Source organism: Tenrec ecaudatus, chromosome 4, assembly GCF_050624435.1.
Source record: "Tenrec ecaudatus isolate mTenEca1 chromosome 4, mTenEca1.hap1, whole genome shotgun sequence".
In the NCBI taxonomy this organism is placed as follows: domain Eukaryota; kingdom Metazoa; phylum Chordata; class Mammalia; order Afrosoricida; family Tenrecidae; genus Tenrec; species Tenrec ecaudatus.
Genome location: NC_134533.1, coordinates 103,009,399 through 103,034,996, shown reverse-complemented (window position 1 = coordinate 103,034,996; position 25,598 = coordinate 103,009,399). Strand labels below are relative to the sequence as shown.

The window sequence follows — 25,598 nt, the reverse complement described above, 5'->3', positions numbered from 1 at the left end:
CCAATGGGCGAGCGAGAGAGGGGAGTGAAGTTGGTGGGCGGGGAATACACGAAGCGTCTTTTTTTTTTTCTTTTTGCACCCCCCTCATCCTTTCTGAGGCGACTGTACCGAGGTTCCGCCGAGGTCGCAGGTGAGTGGTTTCACCCCGAAAGAGGCCGCCGGCGCGAGGCGCGGGCTCCGGGCCCGGTGTGTGCCCTCGCAGCGGGGAAGGGCCCGGGGAGAGCGGGAATCCGCGGCAGGTGACGTCCTGCCGGGCAGTGGCCCCGCTTGGCCCTGGTTCCGCGGCGCCGCGCCGCCACAGCGCCCCGAGAAGCGCCGCGCCGCGCGGGGGAGGCCGAGCGGGGCCCGGGCCGCACGAAGAAGCCTGCGCGAGTTTCTGGGCCCTCGCCCGGGACTCTGCTTCTCTCCGCCGAGGGCGACTTCGCCGCCCTCGTTGCCCCGACTCCCGCCAGGTGTGGCCGCGCCGCCGGGTCGAGTCCGGCGACTGCAGCCGGCCGCGGGGGCTTCCCCGGGGTTCTTCGCAGGGTCTGGTGCCCGGCGCGCCCACAGGAGCCCGTGGGGAGAGCGGAGCTTGTGGACGAAGTCTTTTAACAGGCGACTGAAGAAAACTTTTCGTTTTAGGGAAGGCGTATCCGAATCCTATTGGGCAGTGAAGTGAATCTTCTCTGTGGACACGACCGGGCGGTGTGGGGGTGGGGTGGGACGAAGGGGGGTGTGACGCGATTATTATCACTATGTGGGGAAGTTCTAAATCTGTGATGCTTTTTTTTCCTGATCGATTTAATGCATTTACCTCCGTGTGTGTGAGTCGGAATCGACTTCACAGCACAGAGTTTATGTGTGTGTGTTAGAATGTACTCCTCAGTTTAAAAAAAAGAAAAGGAAAGAACAACAAAAAAGAATGTACTCCTCAGTTTTTCTCGGACTCCTAAGTTCTTTTTTGATAGTGTCTAGAAAGTTCATGCTCATCCTTGAGAAAAGATGCCCGGGAATATTACGACATTATGTTAGGACAGGTAGGACATCTTCACATTTATATGACCGAAGTGCTTATTACCATTCGTATTTCTGACCAGTAATGAACGATTGTGCGATGGACTGCAGGAGAAGGGCGGTTGTCTGGGCAAGGAGAGGCTACATTATTAGAAGTTGAAGTTATTGAGTGGCCTCCTGTATGGGAATCGACCCGATGGCAGTGAGCTTGCTTTATTGGTTTTGTAAAGCTATGGGAAGAAAACAAAATAAAAGTAAAAGATGTAAAGTAGACTTTTCTGTTTTAATGACGTGTTGTATCCTCAGCACCGAGAGTAGTTTCTGTTACACAGTGTAGGAATTCAATAAAGATTTGCTAAGCAGATTACTGGGGAATGGGTGTCTGAAACCCAAAGATTCTGTTACATAGGTAATGAAATGTAAAGGAGAGCGCAGAAAGAAAACATCCTGACAACAGCTTCAGTCCAAGTGGGCATAATTACAGAATTCCAACAGTGTTTAAGATGCATTGATGTTGGCACTTTCTTGACCTTAGATGACCACTTTTTAATGGAAAGTTTTCACATAATTAAGCCAGGTTTGATTAGGAATTTCAGATATATCCCAGTTAAAATTCCCACTATCATGCTCAGTCTTAATTTGGGTTTCAGTATTTCCTCTTGGTTACCTTACCCTTGATCACACCCTCCTCACCACCAATTTGGATCATCTTTTGTTCCTTGTCCCTGGATTTGTTAACACCAGTACCTTTCCCCCCAAAATCCCCCTCTCCCATGTCCCACCGGAACTGTCAGTCGCATTGTTTTCTCCTCCAGATTGTTCATCCAGCCTATTTTATTTAGACGGACCTGCGGAGATAATGACATGCACAAAAACAAGACAGAGCAAAACCAAGCAACAAAATGAAAGAAAACAACAAGCCAATGACCAACCCCCCACCCCCCCAAAAAAACAACAAACCACAACAACAAGAAAGAAGAGCTTGCAGTTAGTTCAAGGACTGTTTGTTGGCCTTTAGGAGTGTTTTGCGGTCTTGTCTGTTGGGGTACCAAGCCCTGGCCCCAAAGTCTATTTTTGGTATTCTCTGGGGACTTCTTTGCTCTGTTCCCCTTGTTGTTCTATTGCATGCCCTTAGTGTTTTGCCTCGGTGTGGTGGGATCAGATCATGGGAATTCCCACACTGTGTCTCCAGTGTTGTCCCCTGTAGGGCTATGGGTCAGAGAGGGATGTCGTGTCTCCTAGTGGGACCGGCCATGTGGTCTTTTCTGTGGATTGGCTGCTCTGAGCCAGGATAGAGTCCTCAAGGTCTGGTAGGCCAGGATGTGCTCTACTCTGTCTTCCTCCCCCTTCATTTGCTAGCGTGTGCTCTGATCAGACATGTCCCTCTCCCTGAGTTGCAGTTTCAGTGCTGTCTGAAATAAATTCTTCTGGAGGGAGGGATAGGTGAGACTAACTCTTGACAGGTGTAGAAAGCCTTCTCTTTCTCCCCTCATACAGAAATATACCTTCTCGGGGAGGGAGGGGAAAAAAAAAAGAGGACCTGATGCAAAGGGCTTAAGTGGAGAGCGAATGCTTTGAGAATGATTGGGGCGGGGAATGTATGGATGTGCTTTATACAATTGATGTATGTACATGTATGGATTGTGATAAGAATTGTATGAGCCCCTAATAAAATGTTTTTTAAAAAATAGAATAAGACACAATGGTGTCAGTGTGATGAGGGAATGGATTCAGTTAGGTTGCGTGAGACCTTAAACTCAAAACTGTGTTAACCCCAAAAAATTATTTTTGAAAATGATGATGGCAACATATGTACAAATGTGCTTGACACAATGGATGCATGCATGGACTGTGATAGGAGCTGTGATAGCCCCCAATAAAATGATCTTTAAAAAATATATATATACCTTCTCATATATACAAATATATATGTATGTATTTGTATATATAGTATACACGTATACATATATATGTATTTACTAATACATACTTATAAACATGAATATAGTATATGATGGTTTTGAGCACTTGAAATCTGGCTAGTCAAAATCAAGATGGCCTGTGACTATAAAATGTAATGTACATTTATGTATGCATTTATCATTATGGGTATATAAATATTTGACACGCTGCCCCAGTCTGTTTGATTAGACTTCAGTGAAAAGCTAATTATGCCCTAAAACTTCCCTGATCCCAGCAGAGATGTCTCCTTTTGAACATCCAGATAATTTTGTTAGTAATTTTCTTACTGCACTTTTCATATGTTTGCATTATTCACATAGAAGTGGAGCTTCAAAATGATTTGGGGAAGATGGAGTTCAAAGCGAATGGAATTTTCCCACACACTGAAGTCCCTTGTACATGAGTGAAGAAGCCTGGTCGAGTAGCAGTCATGTGTTGAACTATGATCTGCATGGTCAGCAGTTTGAAACCACTGGCAGCTTCACAGGAGAAAGACTGGGGTTTCTACTCTCAAACAGTCTTAGAAACTCCCAGGGGCTCTCTATGAGTCAGCATTATTGACTCAGTGGCAGTGAGTTTGCTTTCTTTGGTTTTGGTACAAGTTTATTATGCCTAGCCATTGGACTAGGAAATGGATAACTGACATTTGTTGAGAGCTTCCCACATCTTGGGCATTGTAAGCATCTTAATTGAATTAAGTCTCAAAGCATCATGAGTATTATTGTATTTGTTCCCTTTTATAGATGAGGATTAAGTGTGAAAGATTCAGTAATTTGCAGAGATCACAGAGCTAGTCGGTGGTGAAATTGGCATAGATGCCTACCCAGTCCATATCCACAGCCTTCAGTATATACTCTGCATTATTCTTTTTATTGACTTAAAAACAAACAAACCAAACTCATGTACGTTTGATAGATTTTACTAAGTTATTTGATAGCAGGAGTAATGGTTGTGTTTGGTCCTCCGTAGTATAAATTACATGACTACAATACAGCATGGTAAGCACAATAGTGGAATGTTGTAACAAGGGTCAGTAGCAGTAGTGAAGATCATCTTGAAAGAAGAGAAGCTTCAGCTGAGTACTGAAGGATGTGTAGACATCGGCCACATAAAAGACCAGAAAAAAAAGGGTGGATGTCTTAAGGCTGGGGTTATGACCTCAGAAGTGCGCTGTCCAGGACAGTCGCCAATGCCGTATGATGCTTCAGGACACTTGGAAGCTGCTAGTCAAAATTGCGCTGGCATGACAGTATAAAGTACCCACTGGATTTTGGAGACTTTGTTATTTTTAGGTGGCTCTGACTCATAGAGCCCCTGTGTACATAGAACAAAACACTGCCCAATTCTGTGCCATTCTCCCAATTGTTATGCTTGAGCCCATTGTTTTAGCCACTAGATCTTTCTTGCTAAGGGCATTCCTCTTCTGTTGACCCTCCTCTTTGCCAAGCAGGGCCTGGTCTTTTCTGGTAAAGTGTTCAAAGTACAGAGACTTAGTACCTTTGTTTTGATTATAGAAGCATACTTTGAAGATACTGTGTTAAAATAGTAATTCATTTTTACCTACTTCACCATTTTTAAAAATGTACTTACTAGGAAGTAAAAAGTTGTATATATGGCTCTCATATTGGACAGCGTCATCTAGAATGTAGTTATTTCAGTCAGGCATTGTGTTCTTAGGTGTATTGGAGAAGGATAGATTGGGGAATGAAGGCTGGGTAGTGGAAGACTGGAAAAGATAGGTATAAGGACTGATAAGGGAAGGAGAAATATTTATAATGTAGGTCTCAGATCTCAAAAACCTCACTGACATCAAGTTGGTTTCTGACTTCTAGGACTGAGAACTCTGCCCCCTGAGTTTCCAAGGTTGTATTGCAAGCCTCATCTTTCTCCCTGAGTGGCTGACGGCTTCCAATTGGTAACCTTGGGCTCAGCAACCCAGCTCAGAACCCATTATGCCACCAGGGCACCTTTCAACTGTACTTGGCGCAGATTCCAAGGAGACATTGTGGGTTATGCTCACCACAAGGTCAGCAGTTGGAGACCATTAGGCTCCTGGTGGGAGAAAGATGAGACTTAACTGTGCCCATAAAGATTTACATCTTGGAAGCCCCACAGGGGCAGTTCTGTGTCTGATAAGATTGCTATGAGGACTTCTTTTTGATTTACAAATAGCAAGAGTAGGGAGAGTAAACTTTGAAAGCCCTAGGAAGGTTTTAAGCACTCCAAATGATAGAACGAGGCTTGCTCCTCAGTCTGATAATGGGTGTCCAAATACTTTTAATTCTGCTTTAATTCTTTCTACTAAAGATACTGGTAGGCGTCTAAAAATATTCTACTTACAAGAACGTTTGCTTCTCAAAAGATAGCAATCCCTCGAAAGAGGAGCATGTGTGAGGATGTACAGGCGCAGTCTTGTACGCACTTTCTCTTACCAGTGTTCTTGGCACCTGCATTAACTGTGGAGTCTGCACAGGGGTAAGGGAGGCTAAGCCTTGCTTATACTCACTGAGGCATTTATTGCATTTCAGACACTGCCTTTTTATCTTAAGTTGCAAATTGTATTTTATCATATGGATAACTGTATAATGTGTATAATTTATTTAAATATTACTAGATTTGTGAAAGCAAGTGATTAACATCCACAGAATTCTGATGGCCTGTGGTTTACTGCTCTCCAGATAACTGAAAGATTGGTAGTTCAAACCTGCCAGGGTTTCCATGGGACACAAGGCCAGGTGATCTGTTCCTGTAAAGATTCCAGCTTAGGAAACCTAGGGAGCCATTCCACTCAGCACGTAGGATTGCTGTGTGCTGGAAATGACACACAACAATAAAAGCTATAGCTGCTGTTCGTCTAGGAATCTTATCTCCATACGTAAAACAGACTCCTGACTCATAGTGATTCTATAGGACAGGTAGAACTGTCCCCTGGAGTGTCAGAGGCTGTTTATGGAAGTAAACAGGAGCCCCATCTTCAATGATTTCTTGGCCTTGCAGTTAGCAACCCCATGCAGAACCACTGCCCTCCAGGACTCACTACCGAGCTGCATACAAATTGTTTTGGTTTTCAGGTGAAGTGGTCATTTGGAAATTTTTGTATATGAATCTGCCTCTTTGTCAAAGGCTGCCTATCTAAAAGCCCTTTGGTCCTGCAGTTGGGCATTGGGCTGCTAACCAAAAGGTGTGCTTCAAGCTTAGTAGCTGCTGTGAAAGAGGACGATGAGCTGTGAGCGCCTTTAAAGAGTTACAATTGGGAAACCTGATGGGGCAGTTCTACTCTGGCCTATAGGTTCAGCATGTGTCCGACTCCACAGGCGGCAGTGGGTTTATCATAAGGAACCACCCGAATGTATAAACTGCCTGGGAGGTTAGGTTATCTGTTACTCCCCTTTCACAGCCAGTTGTCGTTTTTTGGCAGTGATGTTTGTCTTGAGAACTCTGAGCATTGCGAGTCCACGCACTGTCCGAGAGCATTTGTTTCACACAGGCGTTAATAAAACGTTGCCAGAGTGGTTTGACTGTCTTAGTGACATTGCTTTTATGGATTTAATTGTTAATTATTGTAGAAAATTTTTAATTACACAAATAGTAAGAAGAATATATTGAACTCCCTTGGATTCACCTTTAAAAAGCCAATTTTTTGGCCAGTCTTTATCCTTTTTCCCTTCCATCATTCACTTTCTTTCCAGCTTTATTTGGTAGTCTCTGACATAATTTCACTCATCCATACTTCTCTGTTTGTACCTAGCATATAAAGACTTTGTTAAACATAAGCACAATACCATTATTACAGTTAGCACAAAAGAAATTTCTTTGTCGCCTAAGCCATTCATATTTATGTTGTTCCAATTATCTCAAAATGCCCTTTTATCATTGATTTGTTCAAAACAGGATTTAAGAAAGTATTACTGCGTTTAGTTGATATGACTTAAATTTTAAAAATCTATTGTAATAGTCATCATCTCCCACTTAAAATAAAATTCCAATTAATGAAGAAACTGGATCATTTATCTTGTACAGTGTCCTTCATTCTGTCTTTAGCAGATGGTATATTTGTATTTCTTTGCTCTTTTCCTATTTCCTGAACACTGATAGAGCTACAAGTTTACTTAGATTTTAATGTAGTTCATTTCCCTTTTTACATAGGTCTGTTTTGTAGGTGGTGCTATATGTTCTTTTTGCATCAATTCAGAAAACATTTGAAAAAATAATGATACTGAGATTGAGCAATGGGTTTGGGTTATGTTAATATATGATTCATCCACAACTAAATTCCCATTGTCTTCTCATGATGCATTTTTTTGAAGCATGAGGATCATTGTCTAGACCCATCATTTCCATCACTTTTTCTAGACATAATTCTTCTATAAAGATATTTTATTCATCCATCTGACTTCCCTGAATGTGTCATTCAGGAAAGGCAAGATGTTCGACCTTTAGACACTCGAGTTGTACCATTGCTGAGTAATTGGAGCTCGTTCAGGCTCACTTCTCTTTTTCGCATAGCACTTCCTTTCTCTATGACACACGATGACCTACATTGGTTTTATATATTTCCTACTCCAGACATGGAGTTAGCCATTTCTCTCAGGTACTTAATTCCTTGGAGTGCCGATATTTTCAAGGTACATGAATTTATAGTCTTAAGTACAAGAGGGTTCATTGCTGACATCTTGTCATTGCTTCTGCATCATTTCCATGGAGAGCAGTAGGATTCAAATGTTTTAAGATGAAGAAAATAAACTGTGTTCATATCAATGTTTCTAATTCAGATTTTAAAATTATAGGGTTTTTAACTCTGTACTCTATTTCTTTTCTCTTACACCCCCCTTTTTTTTCTTTCATAGCATTACATTAATGTCATTACTTGATTGACTTGTTCTGCAGTGTTTTTGTATAACTCTGAAAATAACTGCCAGTATTACCATTAGTAATAAGACTGTTGACTGTCATGGAAGAAGCACACCAGCCTGTGTGATCATGAGGTGTCGATGGGATCAGGTATCAGGCCTCTAAGACCCAGAATAAAACCATACTAAGGGTCAATGAACAGGGCTTGGGGGGAGGGCATGGAATTGAGACCTAATGCCCATTTGTAGGCAGTTGGACATCCCTTCACAGAGGGGTCACAGGGAAGAGATGAGCCAGTCAGGGTGCAGTGTAGTACCAGTGAAACAACTTTCCTCTAGTTCTTTGGTGCTTCCTTTCCCCCACTATCATGACCTCAGTTCAACCTTACAAATTGAATTAGACCCAAACATGCACACTACTACAGATAAGAGCCCAAAACACAGGGAATCCAGGATAGATAAACCCCTCAGGGCCAACAATGAGAGTAGAGATACCAGGAGGATTAGGGGAGGGTGGGGAGAGAAAGGGGGAATCGATCACAAGGTTCAAACTAGAACCCCTTCCCAGGGGGATGAATAATGGGAAAGTGGGTAAGGGGTGATAGAAGATGATATAAGATATGGGAAAAATTATAATATCAAGGGTTTGTGAGGAGGGGGGAGGGAGGGGAAAGAAATGGGGAGCTGATATCGGGCTCAAGTGGGAAGAGAATGCTTTGAAAATGATGGCAGCATATGTGCAAATGTGCTTGACATACTGGAGGAATGTAGGGATTGTGATGAGAGATGTAAGAGCCCCCAATAAAAGTATTTTTAAAAGACCATTGACTGCAGCTTATGGTTTCCTTGTAGTTCTTTTTGTTTTAAGTTAGAGCCAGTTTGGGATATATACTCAAAACACTGACTGTTTTAATAACACTTTGTGACTTTAAAATGCCTTCTGTGGTTATCCATGCTACCCACGTGATATAGCTAGTTTATTTCTATTGATTTTCAGAGATGGCTTGTCCCCGTTTTTAGATTTTGCAAAACGTTTTAAGTAGCTGTAAAGCCAAATGATAGTACAGGGTACCTTAGGAGTCTGGTCAGAATGGACCCAATCCCTTCCCCTATGCTCTCTTCCACTGATTACGCTGGTTTATTGATTTTCACTTGTTTGTGAGACAATTCCCATCCAAACTGTTGATTCAGTCTCACGGTGTTTCAAGGTAGAACTGTACTCCAATAAGTTTTCAGTTGTTGAATTCTTTCAGAAGTAGGTTATTGAGCTTTCCAAGGCACTTGAGGGTGGCGTTACCTCCACCAGCCTTTTGGTTAGTAGCTAGGCGTTTACTCATCTGTACCACTCAGGGTCTTCCTGCACACAATGAATTTATAATCCTTATAACATCTCTGTGATGGTAACGTCATTATTATCTTCATTTTACAAATGAAAGGATAATGTCTACCAAGTACCAAAAAACCCCAAAGCAAACTCCCTGCCATTGAGTTGATTGTGGCTCATAGCAACCCTATAGGAGCTGCCCTGTAAGGTTCTGAGCCTGGAAGTCTTTCTCCTTTGGAACTGCTGATCGCTTTGAGCTGCATACCTTGCCATGTGCAGCCCCGTGTGTAACCCACTACTTCCCCAGGGCTCTGTACCAAGTGCTAAATACCCCAAACCAAGCTCCCTGCCATCGAGTTGATGTGGCCTCATGGTGACCCTCTAGGACAGGATAGAACTGCCCCTGTGAGTTTACAAGACTAATTCTTTACGGGAGAAGAAAACCTTGTGGGGTTTTTTTCCCCTCAAAGCAGCTGGTGATTTCCAACTGCTGACCTCGCTTTGCAGCAGCCCAGCACAAAACCACTACAATAACTTGCTTAAAATCACACGGCCTTGAAGAGGCAGAGCCAGGATTTTGACTTTGGCAATCTGATTTGAGTCTTTGCTCAGAACCTGCTACGTTGCCTCTAGATGGCGGCTTAATTAAGAAATACCTTCATTCATATTCTAATAACAGTAATAACAGAAGGGAGTTACATTTGACTCTAAGAGTGCCAATATGCATAAGGCTAGACCAAAAATCATACAGTTGATTTTAATCTTACTGTTAAATGGCTAAGAAATTTTGAACATCTACTTTAGAAATCATTTATTCCCAGCCCCTTTTAAAAGCATATTTTAAACATTTCTGTGGGTGTGTGATATTGAGTGATTTTTCTTTTAATTTCCTTTTCTGCTCTTTTGAATCTTTAGTTCTCCTTGACCTCCATTTCAGCAGCATTTGACAGTTCAGGAGCTTGCTATTCCACATGAGTGATTAGAAACAAAAGAATTTGGCAATGGGCGTATTGTTGACACATACTATTATATACATACATAGTCAGTAGAACATAGATTCCTGAGACCTTGAAAAGAAAAAAAAATTCAGAGCCGTTCAGAGAACATGAGATGCTTTGATATTAAAGTTTAAACATTGGAAACTAGTATCATTTTTAGTTTAGAAAAGTCACAGACAATGTTAGCCAAGGCTTTTGTTTATTTCCTGATTAAATTTAACCTTGTTTAATTACTATGTTATTGATTCAATGGACAATACAATTTATATGGTGAGTTGCCAGTGAAATATTTTAACAATAATAAAAAATATAATTGCTGAGACCCAAAGCCCGTCTGTAGGCAACTGTACATCCCCTTATGGAAGGGTCTTGGGGAGATGAGCCAATCAAGGTGCAGTATAGTGACAATGAAGCATACAACTTTCTTCTAGTTCTTTAATGCTTGCCCCTCCTCCGTGCTATCATGATCCCAATTCCACCTTACAAGTCTGGCTAGACCAGAGGCTGTACACTGGTACAGATAGGACCTAGAAACACGGAATCCAGAATGGATGATCCCTTTAGGACCAGTGGTGAGAGTGGCGATACTAATAGGGTGGAGGGAGGGTGGGGTGGAAAGGGGAAACCGGTTACAAGGATCTACATATAACCTCCTCCCTGGGGGATGGACAACAGAAAAATGGGTGAAGGGAGACATCGGACAGTGGAAGATATGACAAAATAATTTATAAATTATCAAGGATTCATTAGGGAGGGGGTACAAGGAGGGAGGGGGATAAATGAGCTATAGCCAGGGCCTCAAGTGGAGAGCACATGTTTTGAGAATGATGAGGGCAATAAATGTACAAATATGCTTTACACAATTGAGGTATGTATGGCTTGTAATAAGAGTTGTATGAGCCCCTAATAAAATGATTTTTTTAAAGACAAAAAAAAAATTTAATTGCCCGACATTAATAATAAAGGTGCTTCAAACATTTGTGAAAAAATGGAATGGAAAGATAATGGAACTTTTTAATGATCTTTTTGAAGCCCTCTTATATGGCTTCAAAAGCCCTCTTATATGTGAGGAACTGGAATGGAGCTGGTTGGAGCTTTTCAGTATTTCTTTACATAGAACTTCATTTATACTCTCCGCAAAGATAAGAATATCCCTTTGAAAATCTTGTCTTAAAAAACCCCAAATACCTTAGCACCATATTAATTTATTTTTTATATTTTTTAATCGTTTTATTAGGGGCTCATACAACTCTTATCACAATCCATACATACATGAATTGGGTAAAGCACTTTTGTACATTCATTGCCCTCATTATTCTCAAAACATTTGCTCTCCACTTAAGCCCCTGGAATCAGGTCCTCATTTTTTCCCTCCCTCCCTGCATACCCATCCCCCATGAACCCTTGATAATTTATAAATTATTATTTTGTCATATCTTGACCTGTCCAATGTCTCCCTTCACCCACTTTACTGTTTGTCCACCAGGGAGGAGGTCATATGTAGATCCCTATAATTGGTTCCCCCTTTCCCACTCACCCTCTGTCTACCCTCCCAGTATCTCCACTCACACCACTGGTCCTCAAGGGATCATTCACCCTAGATTTCCTGTGTTTCCAGTCTCTGTCTGTACCAGTGTGCATCCTCTGGTCTAGCCAGACTTTAAAGGTAGAATTGATCATGATAATTGGCGGGGAGGAAGCATTTAGGAACTAGAGCAAAGTTGTTGGCGGGGAGGAAGCATTTAGGAACTAGAGGAAGGTTGTATTTTTCATTGTTGCTACATTGCACCCTTACTGGCTCGTCTCCTCCCCGAGACCCTTCTGTAAGGGGATATCCAGTGGCCCACAAATGGGCTTTGGGTCTCCACTCTGTTCTGCCCCCCCTCATTCACTATGATAAGATTTTTTATTCTGATGATGCCTGATACCTGATCCCTTCAACATCTCATGATTGCACAGGCTGGAGTGCTTCTTCCATGTGGGCTTTGTTGCTTCTGAGCCTTTAAGACCCCAGACGCTATATCTTGATAGCTGGGCACCATCAGCTTTCTTCGCCACATTTTCTTATGACCCCTTAGTACCACATTTCTAAGATTTAGTTATTACAACCTGCAACAAAGGAGGAGGAGCCTGTGGCATAAGAAAATCTTGATGTAAATCCTGTCACTTAAGGTGCTGGGTATTGCTGTACAAACTATTGGACCTTTCTGAATCTTAGTTTGATAATAGAAATGCTGGTACCTCATAAACAATGCTGCCAAACTCAGACTTACTGTCATTGAGTGGACCCCAACACATAACATCATGATAGTAAGGAGTAGAACTGTTTTGCCTCTTTGGGATTCTGAGACTGTCAGTCTCTACAGGAGCTTTCAGACATACTCATCTTTCTTCCATGGTTAACAACTTACTGCCCTACATAGCCCAGGAAACCACGAACGAGTGACAGGCCCCGGCACTTCATGGATGTTTGGCCTTTTGTGTGACCATGGAATGATAGAACAAAAGGGATTTTTAACAACCTCTCCCAGTCCTCTATTTTGTATGGGAGGAAAAGTCAGCTCTCTAGTAATCTTCAGTGAATTTGAGTCAGAAAACATGATTTATGTATGTTTTAGAGACTTCAAAGGGTTTGTAGAAAATTCAATTTTCTCTTCATTTCATTTTTCCATAAACTTCTTGAAATCTACTTGTGTATCCCTTACTCATTTGGTCCTTTTTTTGGTTGGTTGGTTTGTTCTTTCCCCATTATTTGGTTTTAATTTTAACCCCATTTCTCTGTTCAGTGGCTTGCCATTTATAAGACACTGTGCTGCACTGTTAGACACCAGAACATGTCAGTAGATGATTTCTTCTGCCTCTGGAAGAAGAGAGGCCTTGCCTCACTCAGCATCTGTGCCAACCTCTTAGTGTACCTTTTCACCATGCAAAGACTAGATCACTGAAGATCTTTTCCACCCAGCTTCTTTTCAAGGGGAAAGGAAGCCCTGGTGTCACAATGGTAAAGTACTTGGCTGCTAATCGAGAGTTTGAACCCGATAGTTAATCTGCTGGAGAAAGATGTGGCCAACTGCTACCTTAAACATCACACTCCCCAAAACCCCAAGGGCATTTTTCCTCTGCTATATTGCTGCTGTGAGGCGGGAGTGACTCAAGGACAGTGAGTGGGTTGCTAGGAGAATTGGGGCTATGCTTTTAATTTCTCCATTCACCTGCACCTGTGTAATACTTGAACTCAAGGTGGGAGGATCAGGTGTCTGAAACATCTCTTGTACTGGTTTGGATCTAGCCCAATGGTTCTCAAACCTTAGCATGCATTAGAGAATCGTGTGGAGAGTTCACTGAATTATAGCTGCTGCGCCCAGCTCTACAGTCAATTGATCTGGGATGGAGCCTAAAAAGTTTGCCGTTCAAACTAGTTCCAGATGCACTCCTGATGCTTTGACAACATGAGAGAGCCTTCTAGAAATTGGAGAAACATATTTTACATTTAGAAAACTGCTTACAAAAGGATTGTTTCTACTCGAAGTATAAAAATTTTACCACATGAGTATTTTAAAATATATTTCAGGGCCACCCTAGGGGAATTACTTAGCTATGTCATAATTTCAAACATACAATAAAATGACCCTGAACATTTATTAGCAAGCACTGCTGAGAAACCCTCCAAAGATAGTATAGGAGCTGGCCCCAATCCCAACTATGTGGACACCTGTCCCTCCCCCCTGTAGAATTTATTTCAGAAGAACGCATTGAAGCTGCAGCTCAGGGAGGACATGTCTCTGATCAGACCACATGGGAGCAAACGAAGGGGGAGGAAGAGAGTGGAGCACATCCTGGCCTACCAGGCCTTGAGGACAATTATCACCATTCAAACCTGTCAATCCACAGAGAAGACCATATGGCCGCCGGCCCCACTATGAGACACAACATCCCTCACTGACCCATAGACCCCTACAGGGGACAGCAATGGAGACACAGTGGGAATTGCACCCGATCTGACCCCAGCACACCGAGGCACAACTGTAAGGGCTTGCAACAGAACAGCAAGGGGAACAGAGCAATGAAGTCCCCAGGGAACACCAAAAGTAGACTTTGGAGCCAGGACATGGCACCCCATCAGACTCAATCAGAAAACACTCCTAAAGGCCAACAAATAGTCCTTCAAAACTATCTTCAGGCTTTTCTTTTCTTTCTTTTTTGTCATTGGTTTTTTTTATTGTTCTTGTTTTGTTTTCTTTTGTTGTTTTTTTTCTCTGTCTTGTTTTTGTGCTGCTATTATCTTTGCAGCTCTGTCTAAATAAGATAGGCCGGTGAACAATCGAGAATAAAACAATGGAACCCATGATTCTCGGTGGACATGGGAGAGGAAGAGGTGGGGGAGAAAGGTAGTGGTGTTAACAAACCCAGGGACAAGGGAACAACAAGTCATCCAAAATTGGTGGTGAGGAGGAGGATGTAGAGGCCTGGTAGGGCTTGATCAAGGCTAATGTAACCAAGAGGAATTACTGAAACCCAAATGAAGGTTGAGCATGATAGTGGGACAAGAGGAAAGTAAAAGGAAACAAAAAACTAGGAGACAAAAGGCATTAATAGAAGTCTAACTACAGGCATGTACATATGTAAATATATGTATATATGAGGATGGGGAAATAGATCTACGTGCATATATTTGTATGTTTAGTATTAAGGTAGCAGATGGACATTGCTACCACTCAAGTACGCCCTCAATGCAAGAACACTTTGTTCTATTAGACTGGCATTCCATGATGCTCACCTTCCTGACACGCTTGCTGAAGACAAAAGTGGGTACATAAGCAAATGTGGTGAAGAAAGCTGATGGTTCCCGGCTATCAAAAGATATAGCATCTCAGGTCTTAAAGACTTGAAGGTAAACAAACGGCCATTTAGCTCAGAAGCAACAAAGCCCACATGGAAGAAGCACACCAGCCTGTGTGATCACAAGGCACTGAAGGGATCAGTGAGCAGGCATCAAAGAACAAAAAATCATATTGTGTGCTCACCTTCCTGATATCACTGAAGACAAATGGGTGCATAAGTAAATGTGGTGAAGAAAGCTCATGGTGCCCAGCTATCAAAAGATACAGCATCTGGGATCTTAAAGGTTTGAAGGTAAACAGCGAGCATCTAGCTCAGAAGCAACAAATCCCACATGGAAGAAGCACACCAACTTGTGTGATCACAGGTGTCGAAGGGATCAGGTATCAAAGAGCAAAAGATCAAATCATTGTGAATAAGGGGGAGTACAGATTTGGGACCCAAGACCTATCTGTTGGCAACTGGATATCCTCTTACAGAAGGGTCGTGGGGAGGAGATGAGCCAGTCAGGATGCAGTGTAGCAACAATGAAACATACAGCTTTCCTCTAGTTCCTAAATGCTTCCTCCCCTCACTATCATGATCCCAATTTTACCTTACAAATCTGGCTCGACCAGAGGATGTACACTGGTACAGATAGGACCTAGAAACACGGAATCCAGAATGGATGATCCCTTTAGGACCAGTGATAAGAGTGGCGATACCAATAGGGTGGAAGGAGGGTGGGATGGAAAGGGGAAACCGGTTACAAGGATCTACATATAACCTCCTCCCTGGGGGGTGGATAACAGAAAAATGGGTGAAGGGAGCCATCGGACAGTATAAGATATGATAAAGTAATAATTTATAAATTATCAAGGGTTCATATGAGAGGGGTGAGGGTGAGGGAAATATGAGGAGCTGATACCAAGGGCTCAAGTAGAAAGCTAATATTTGAGAATGATGATAGCAACCATAGTACAAATGTGCTTAACGCAATGGATGTATCTGTGGATTGTGATAAGAGTTGTATGAACCCCCAATCAAATGATGTTTAAAAAAAAGATACTATATAGAATTTATTAGAAACAAATATACCATGTAGTCTTGTTTTATTTGATATTTGGGACTTTTGCCTACTGATTTAGCTTAAGAGAGGGCAATTGAGAGACAGAATTATTAAAGGAAATCATGAAAATGCTCATTCATTGGTGTATTTGTTTCTAACAGATGGTGAATTTCTGAAAGGTTTAGGTGTCTCTTTAAATTTTGTAAATGTTAAATTTGTTGTTATTTTCACTGTTTCAGGGAATTTCATTCTAAGCATAGGACTTTTGTGTAGGTTTACCTAAAAGTGAGTGTTTACTTGTGACATGAAAAATTTAGGCACTTGCTAATGCTTTTATCATATTATATTGTCTCAAATTTGATTTTATAATTTTCTAAATTTCCCAGCCCAGTTCGTTAGTTCTCAGTAATTGTTCTACAGAATCCAGAGTGTAATTTTTCCTTTTTACTAATGAGATATGTAGCCATTTTGGCAAATTGACTCTTTCACTTCATTTAACCAGTATGTATAGTGCGCCTGCTGTGTGCCAGAACCTATGCTAGACTTGTGGCAGTGATGGCGATCAGAAACGTCCCTGCCTCGTGAAACCTGCACCAAAGTGGGAAAGAATCCGATTCTTCACTATTTAGCATAATTGTGGAATTAATACTTGGAGCCAGTAGTACATCTGTCCCATACAGTACTTTGGTCTAGAAAGGATTCACTGAGGAGCAGATGCTCTAGCCTTAAGCTGAAGGATAGGGAGAAATTAACTAGATGGGAGATGGAGCATTCCACCTCCAGGCCAAAGGCCTTGTAGAGAAAGAGCTTGACGTAGGTGAGTTGCAGAGGGCAGCACAGAAGCAAGCTGGAGGATCACGCTGTGATGACCTTCTTGGACCAAACTGAGGAATTTTTACCTTAGGGATCTTGGTGGCACTGTGAGGGTTATACTTTTAAGGCTTGTGGTTCAAACCCAGCTGCTCCTTAGGTACTGCTCAGGAGAAAGATGAGGCTGTCTGTTCCCACAGAGACCCTCAACTACTTGGTTTAGTGGTCACTACGGGTTGAAATTGACTCGATGGCAGTGGGTTTTGGCATCTTTATTTATCTTAAGAGGTATGAGAAGCCATTGAACTGGTAAGTCTTGAGTGGAAGAGAAAAAGGACAAATGAGACCATAGGTTCTTTTTAAGCAAAGCAGTGTTAGAGTGGGTCAGCATGAGTACGGCCAGTCCGTCAAGAACCTTTACAGCAGCCCAGCTGGGGAAGAGAAGATGGTAGTCTGAAGTGTGGTGGTGCAGGAGAGATGGAGAAGTAGATAAACCACAATTAAAAGGGTGTTTTTGTTTTGTTTTATCGTTTTGATGTATTCATTGAGTTAAAATATGTGAAAGAAGTTGCAAGTTGATTGATTGACTTTACCTTTCCCCCCCTCCCTTTAGGAATGATCCAGCCTGCTTGTGCTATTAGATGAAGAGAAAGCACAGTGAATTAAACAAAGTGCCAACGAGGGATTGTCCTTGGTTTTTGTGCTTTTTCGTGTTCATCAAACGCTCTTCTTCAGGCAGACACTGCATTTAAGTTAGAAAAATGAAGCAGTTGAAAAGAAAAAGGAAAAGCAATTTCAGTGTTCAAGAAACTCAGACCCTTTTGAAAGAAATTACGAAAAGGAAAGAAGTTATTTTTTCCAAGCAGCTCAATACAACAATTAACGTGATGAAGCGGATGGCCTGGGAGGAGATTGCACAGTGTGTGAATGCTGTGGGAGAAGGTGAGCAGAGGACAGGGACAGAAGTGAAAAGAAGATACCTCGACTGGCGAGCACTTATGAAGAGAAAGAGAATGAAGGCCAACATTAAGCTCGTTGGCTCTGGCTTTCCGCTTCCGACATCTGATTTAGATGACTCTCTCACTGAGGAGATGGATGAAAAGATTGGATTCCGAAGTGAGACAAATTTTGATTGGCAAAATGTGGCAGATTTCAGGGATGCAGGTGGATCCTTAACCGAGGTCAAAGTGGAAGAGGAAGAACGGGATCCACAGAGCCCTGAAGTGAGTATAAACCGGTGAACCTTTGAAAAACATTCTTCTCGGGTCTGCTTTGGGAGCTGTAGTTCATAAACAGAAACCTCCCAATGTTCAAGCTAACTTAAAGATAGTGCAGCAGGAGGGCGTTCCATTTTTTTCTTTTCTCTTCACATCATGAATCCCTCTCTGCTCACCCAAATCTTCTCACTGTGCTTTTATGTAGTAATGACAGGAGGGAAAATTGCTTCCTCAAATTCACGTAAATAACTTTGTGTGTCCGATTCATATAGAAAGCTTTTCAGAAACATTGAGGGAAAACGGACAGCCTGAAGTAGAAGTAATTTCTGAAACTCACTTTTTTTCCTTTTTCTTTTAGTTTGAGATTGAGGAGGAGGAAGAGATGTTATCATCAGTCATCCCTGATCCCAGGAGGGAAAATGAACTTCCCGATTTCCCTCACATTGATGAGTTTTTTACCCTCAACTCAACTCCATCTAGATCATATGACGAGCCCCATTTGTTTGTAAACATTGAGAAACAGAAGCTGGAGTTGGAGAAACGACGGCTGGATATTGAGGCGGAAAGACTGCAGGTGGAGAAAGAGCGCCTCCAGATTGAGAAGGAGAGGCTTCGGCTTCTGGACCTGGAGCACGAGCGGCTGCAGCTGGAGAAGGAGCGGCTGCAGCTGGAGCGAGAGAGGCTGAGGTTGCAGATAGTCAGCTCGGAGAAACCGTCCTTGGAAAGTGAACTTGGCCCCGGAGAGAAGTCCGTCCTTCAGCCTCAGGACATAGAAGCAGAGAAGTTGAAACTTGAACGAGAACGCTTGCAACTGGAGAAAGATAGACTGCAGTTTCTGAAGTTTGAATCAGAGAAGCTGCAGATCGAAAAGGAGCGCTTACAAGTAGAGAAAGAAAGACTTCGAATTCAGAAGGAAGGACACTTGCAGTGAATTTTATTAAGTCTACAGTTAGCAGATGTTCGTAAACCTTAGGTTTTTCTCTAGATCTGGTAATAATCAAGTTGATTGTGGGATTAGTTGTTTGGGGTTTTGTTTTCCCCTGAAAAATGTCCGTGTTTTCTGTAGGAAAAAGATGGTTATGTGTGAGTAATGTATGTCTAAGTAGTGTTTGTAAAAACTCTTATGTGCTCTGACCTAAACTGTGTATTAGAAACTATTGGCGTGTGCACTTCCACTAAGTTACGGTACTTAGTCTTGTATAATCTGTGCGTCCAGAGTTGAGAGTCATGTCTGTGTAAAACTAGTCCAGTGCTTTTCAACCAGGAGTGATTCTGCTCTCCAGGAGACTCTTGGCATTGTCTGGAGACACACTGGCAAGGGAGCTGCTAATAGCATCTACTAGGGATGCTGGTGGACCTACTACAATGCACAGGACAGCTCTCCACAGTAAACGGTTGCCTTGTTCAAAATGTCTGTAGTGCCCACGTTGAAAAAACATATCCTAGCCTGATTATGAATCCCTAAAGCTTTTATAGTTTCCGACTATTTAAAACCTAAGATATTTACGTGAGTAGACACTTAACTGGCCAAATACTTTATGGAATATTACTGTGTAGAATTGAATATAGGAGGTGATGAAGATTATAGATATTTTATCCTCCGTTTTTCATCTATAGGCAGCCTTCTGAGATTTGGAAAACAATTCCAGGGACTCAGATTTCCCTACATTTTCACTTTGGGAAACAGATTATTCATCTATCTAGCTATTGATGTTCTATAAGAAAAATATAGTCTTGAAGCTGGAGATCCTTCCTTTGATGAGATCATCTTAATTTCTGATTAAAAAAAAAGTCATTTCAGCAAATGTGCTAAAAGCCTTATCTAAGCGAATGGCTGAAACTGATAAAAATTGTACCATTGTAAAAATGGTACTAATAGTCCGTGAATTTAACCCAACAAAAGGATTTGCTTTTTGAAATGAATAATAGCAACTATTTAGGAGTGGGGAAGGGAATGTCCCCTGCATCGTATAGTAATGATGATGCAATAATTGTAGTTGTGTGTTTTGAATTGACAGGAACAAATATCACACGTCTGACCTAATCTGTGAACTGTCTTTCAGAGTAGACTGTCTTATTTCTTACTGGGCGGCCCACAGAAGTCACCTCCAATCATGTTGTGTTCTTTGTACTCACTCTGAAGAGGGAGAAGTTGGGGTATGTGCAGGCCCTTTGTTTCTAATTCTAAGAAGTCAAGGGCTTGTTTAGCCTGCTGATCTGCCTTCATTCCTCTAATGGAGCTTTTCCACAGTTAAGTTACCATTTAGTAGGTTGAAGATGATGGATAAGCCACCCAGGAGTTCCCATCTGCACACTGTAAATCTGAGAGTGACGTCTGTCATTTAGCTCACTCGCTCTTGTGGCCACAACATCTACTTTTAAAAAATGAGAGAAATGGAAATATTTTCACCAGCTCAATTGTTCTCAAAGCTTGGTTCCCAGACCAGCAGCATCAGTTTCACCTGAGAATTCACCTAGAAATAGATATTCTGTGGTCCCACTGCAGACCTATTGAATCAAGCTTGAGGCAGGACCCAGCTTTTTTTTTTTTTAATCCTTTTAATCATCGAGGTGATTCTGATGCCCCCCAAAGTTTGAGAATTCCTGCACTAGATCACTTTGTTTTTTATTTCTAGGCCTGATATATAGCTTTAATACATTTCTTATATTGATAGAGTCCACCTTGATTCTGTGTGTATTTTTAATTTAAGACTGACTTGAAACCATATGTGATACTTGGATATGAGTAGACAAAAAAATGTACTTCTGCATAGTTATCCTAATTTTGAAATAGTTATTTTTTATAACTGAAATAAATACTTCTACTGTAGAAATAAATTGCCTATACTAAATATCTGATTTTTTTTCTCATTTAAAAGTGATGTTCAGTGTTGCAAGTAAGGGTTGAGGTTTTTAAACCTGGCAAAGAGGCCTCATGGTGAACAGAGAGGATAGGCTTAACATTTGTGTTGGGCATTCTGCTGTGTGCTTTACATATATTTGCTTCTCAAAGCAACCTTGAGTTAAACCATGTTCTCTCAATTCTTATAAGGAAACAATGCCTCATAGATATAATGATTATATATACCTGAACGATTACATACATACCCATATTGACCCAATTTCCAGTATGCGAGGTCTAAGTCTGTGGGTTTAGCTGTAAATCTGTAGGTTTAGTTCAAAGTATTATAGCCTTGCTGTGTGCCACTTGTAAAAGTCATTTAACTTGCTTAGTGACTTGATTACTTCATTTGTAAAATGGATATACTAATGCTTCCTCTGCCTATGTTCATAGTTTTTTTTGGCTTTGCTTTTTAAATAAAATGGTGTATGTATTTAAGCTATAAAAGTTACTTAAATTCAAGGAGTAAGCATAAAGATAGCCAATTATTGTTTTTGGACTGAGCACTCCAAGAGCTTTTAAAAAAGGTTAGTCTATTCCAGAGCTTTGGTTTATACAACATTGGGTTTTGTGTTAGGTAGGGTTCTCTAGAGAAGCAAAATTGGGACACTGAGGATTTGTGTGTATGTGTAAGTAAAAGGTACCCCACAAAAAACCGGAATTGCACTGGGAGGAGCAGAGTTTTTGTAGTAGTATACGTTTTGCCTGCCAAGTGAGCAACTTGGCTCTGAGGTGATGCACACCCAGTGTCGTCGCCTGGGAAGGTTTTCTCTGGTCACATTGCATTTTCGTAAAAGTCCAAGTTTTGCTCGAACCTTGTTTTTTATGATGGCTTACTAAGTGAACAGTGTGGAGCTGTGAAATTTTTGTTTCTTGCTCAAGAAGAATGCCACAGAAACTGTTGTGATGTTGAACACAGCTTACAAGGACAGCGTTACGGGGAAAACTCAAGTGTACGAGTGATTTTCTTGTTTCAAAAAAGGTGAAATGTCTATTGACAAACCTTGTTCTGGATGTCATCAATTTTCCAGAAAGGACAATCTCGACTTTTAGTGCATTTGGAGTTTATACCACCAGGGCAGACTGTTAATCATTCTTTCTATTTAGAGGTTCTGAAAACATTGCATAACAGTTTGTGACCAAAAAGACCTGCTTTGTGGCAGACGGGACTGATCTTGTCACCATGACAATGCACCTGCTCATGTAGCATCTCAGTGCGCCAGTGGCAAAAAACAGCATGCCCCTCTTGCCCCACACACCTTTCTCACCTGACCTTGCTTCATGCATCTTCTTTTTGTTTCTGTGAATGCAGAGGGACATGACAGGATATTGATTTGAAGACAGAAGAGGTGAAGAAAAAAATTCAGATGAATTTGAAAAATGTTTCCAAGAATGGAATTGCAGATTTGACAACTGTATCCTGTGTAAGGGGAGAGTACTTTGAAGGTGATAAGGTTGTTTTATTAAAAATAAATTAATTACATAGCTTTGAAAAAAATTCTGTATTTTGGGGGTATACCCCCTCCTATATTTGTATGGGTCCATTTATATAGCAAAAAGTAATATAACAACAAATTAGTCCACACAGCAGTACAGAAAGCTCAGTCCAACTCACTTTTGTGGGGCACTTAATAAACTGAAGGTCGTTCCAACTCATGGCCACTAGCCCAAGGCCATGGAAGCAGGTCTCGGTGTAGCCTCATGGTGTAGCGATGCGAGGTGGCTGGCTGGACATGCAGCATCTGGAGTGCTGGCAAGACAAGCAGATCGGCCCTCAGGCAGCAAACGTGGCACCCAGCACCATGTTCCACCGGACTCAGCCTGGTGGAGCAAAGCACTACCAGGCCTCTGGCTAGCACAGTACACATAACCAGGCAGGGCAGCCACCTGAGGCAGCAGGCTGCTTTGATCACCAGGGAGAGAAAGAGGCTCACCTACAGAGAGCCATTTATCTCGGTCTTACCTCCAAAGGTGGTTATCAAGCTGCAAACTGATAGGCTAAACTCCACCCATATCTTACAGGCGCCATGTTGACATAAAAAACTCCACTGGGCAGTCTGTCTAGGTGTATTAACTGGCTTAGCTCTTAGGTTCTTCGAGCCTGTAGCAAGGTTTCCAAATGCCTTTAGTCATCCCAACTCAAGGCTGTCCCACGTGTATTTTCAGTGATTGATTTTATGGTGCCACTGAGTGGATTTGAACCTTCAAGCTTACTATTGGCAGCCAAGAGCATTAACACTTTGAACTACCCAACTTGGGCAAGTTCTAATGGTGGCAAGTATCCAAAAGAAAAAGAAGTGTTCAGGTGCCTGAACCTAGACTCAGCATGAGATTATGCCATCACTTTTTTCATATCCTTCCAAAATAAATCATAAGACTAGACAAGTTATAAGGTGGGGAATAAAGCCCACTTGATGGATGAGAGAAGCCAAGAGGATACTTCGTGAAGCATGAGAACACTGGATTCAGGGATTGTAGCCATTTTTACATTCAATCTATCATACCTACACTCTGGTCTGCCTGATTGCACCAATGGACCTGGTAGTTTATCTGGTTTAACATTTGTCTTAAACATACATGGGACATTAAATTATCTGATTATTCTAGTAATAGAGAACACTTCTTTTGTACACATTACTTTAGTAGAGACCAAAAATTTATAGGAAAAAAAATCAAATTCACCCTTTTGCTTCTAAATTAAACACTAATCTTTGCAGTTGGAGAAAATTCATCACAATTTCATAATTATTTATATATGAAATATATATTTCATTGCTCTTTTCATTTTTCTACCTCTTCATATTTCGTCACCTCTGTATGGTGTAGTGGTTATGTGTTGGGGTGCGATCCATGTCCACAGTGCAAAACCACCAGCAGCAGCTCTGGGAGAAAGACTGGGCTTTCTACTCGTGGTCTCGGAGACGCCCATGGAATCACTGTGAGTCAGCACTAACTAGATGGCAGCAAATTTTATTCTGAATAGAAAAGCAGATCATAGTGCTAGAATAATTTAAGACCTACTTTTTCACGACATCTTTTAAAACAATGCTTTTTCACTGTTCTACATTTGCTTTAATGTATTTTTTCAGAATAATTTTTCAAAAGCTTTGTTTTAATGTGTGGCTCAGTGACTGTCAGTGAGTGCCTGGCCTTTGCAGTCACTAAGGAGCGCTGGTGGCGTAATGGTTAAGCACTGTACTGCTCAATTGAAAGGTAGGTGGTTTGAACTCACCGGGTGCTGTGGAGAAAGATGTGGCAGCCTGCTTTCATAAAGATGACCTCCTTAGAAACCCTTTGGGGGCAGTCCTACTTTGCTGTAAGGTTGATGATAATTAGGATTAACTTGACTGCAACAGGTTTTGATTTTTAAATGTCTACAGTTAAAATTTTAATATCTATCCAAACACAAAAAGCCTGTTCTCTTGTTCTACCTCTGGTTTCTTCGTAACATGTCCATCCATACACACACCACCATTTTACCCAGTGCTTTCACTGAAGTTCACAGGAGGACTGTCTATCAGAAATATGACTTAAAATTCCCCTCATTGCATATGGAAAGTAATTTTGCCTCTACTGTTGGAGGACATTTGAAAGACATATTTTGGGAGAAAAAATAAACCAAACTTAATGGGTAGTTAAATGTGTTGTGTAAAACATTTAAGATTATCACTAAACTAGAGGCCTTGAGAGACTACAGTTTGAATTGAGACTAACAGCAAAGGAAAAATAGCAACAAAAATGATTACAGACATTTTGAATTTTGATAAATTCTCAGAAGTTAAGTTTCTCAGATTTTGTTCACACACTGCCAGCGAGTCAGTACTGACTCAGCAACACTCTGGTTTCGGAGACACTAGCACTTTATAGGTAGATAGCCCAGTCTCTCCGATGGAGCTGTTGGTGGTCTTGAACTGCCGACTATGCAAATTGCAGCCCAACTCATAACCACCACACTATCAGGGTTCCCAAATTTCATTAGGGAATATCCATTATTTACCATTTATTTTGCTTATGTGTGACCCATTCATATTTTTAAAATGAATAAATTGAAATATAACGCCCATCTAATATATCACTTCAATTTCCCATTTTAATATTTTACCTAAAATAAAATATTCCCAATTGTTACAAGGTCTTATCTCTCTGAATGTTTTACTGTTTCCATTAATGCATCGATGTATTACCAGAATCAAAATTCATTACTTATGTTAACACTCATCCCATTTTCTGCAATGATATTTGTTTGAGGTTGGTTGGAAATTTTAGAGTTGTCTGAATTCTCTGCCTTCTAAATTGTGACAAGTCCTGCCTTTTATCTTCCATGGATTCTTCAGATCACCCTACGCCACCTCCTCAGATCAATCTCACTTGGAGTCCCTTAGCACAGTGCCATTTACAGCCTATATTCCAGCAGCCTCCTGCCGCTTCACTCCTTTCTAGCCACCCACAACAACTGTATGACAACCCCAGATTAGCTTCCCCACAGCACGGCTTCCCTTAAGGTGCTCAGACCTAACAGAGCATGAAATAGTGGAAGAGGGACGGGCTCTGGAGAGACTCCAAGGTCTAAGCCCGAGTCCAATTTGCCAGCTTGTTGATGTGGGGCAGTCAGTCTTTGGACCCTCACTTTTCTAATCTAGATCACTTCTAGTCTA

General features: G+C 41.4%; 1 protein-coding gene across 1 annotated transcript; it reads left to right on the top strand.

Annotated features, from left to right (window-relative positions):
- Positions 1-44: 44 nt before the first annotated feature.
- On the top strand, positions 45-22,388 carry MSANTD4 (Myb/SANT DNA binding domain containing 4 with coiled-coils). The gene is made up of 3 exons (XM_075546537.1): positions 45-130; positions 17,438-18,047; positions 18,400-22,388. The coding sequence occupies exons 2-3, from the start codon at positions 17,586-17,588 to the stop codon at positions 18,970-18,972; spliced, it is 1,035 nt and encodes a 344-aa protein (XP_075402652.1). The 5' UTR covers positions 45-130; positions 17,438-17,585; the 3' UTR covers positions 18,973-22,388.
- The last annotated feature ends 3,210 nt before the right edge of the window (positions 22,389-25,598 follow it).

Coding starts and splice junctions, on each gene's coding strand:
- MSANTD4 (XM_075546537.1), top strand. CDS start 17,586: ATGAAGCAGTTGAAAAGAAAAAGGAAAAGCAATTTCAGTGTTCAAGAA. Junction 18,048..18,399: donor GGGATCCACAGAGCCCTGAA/GTGAGTATAAAC, acceptor TTTTTCTTTTAG/TTTGAGATTGAGGAGGAGGA.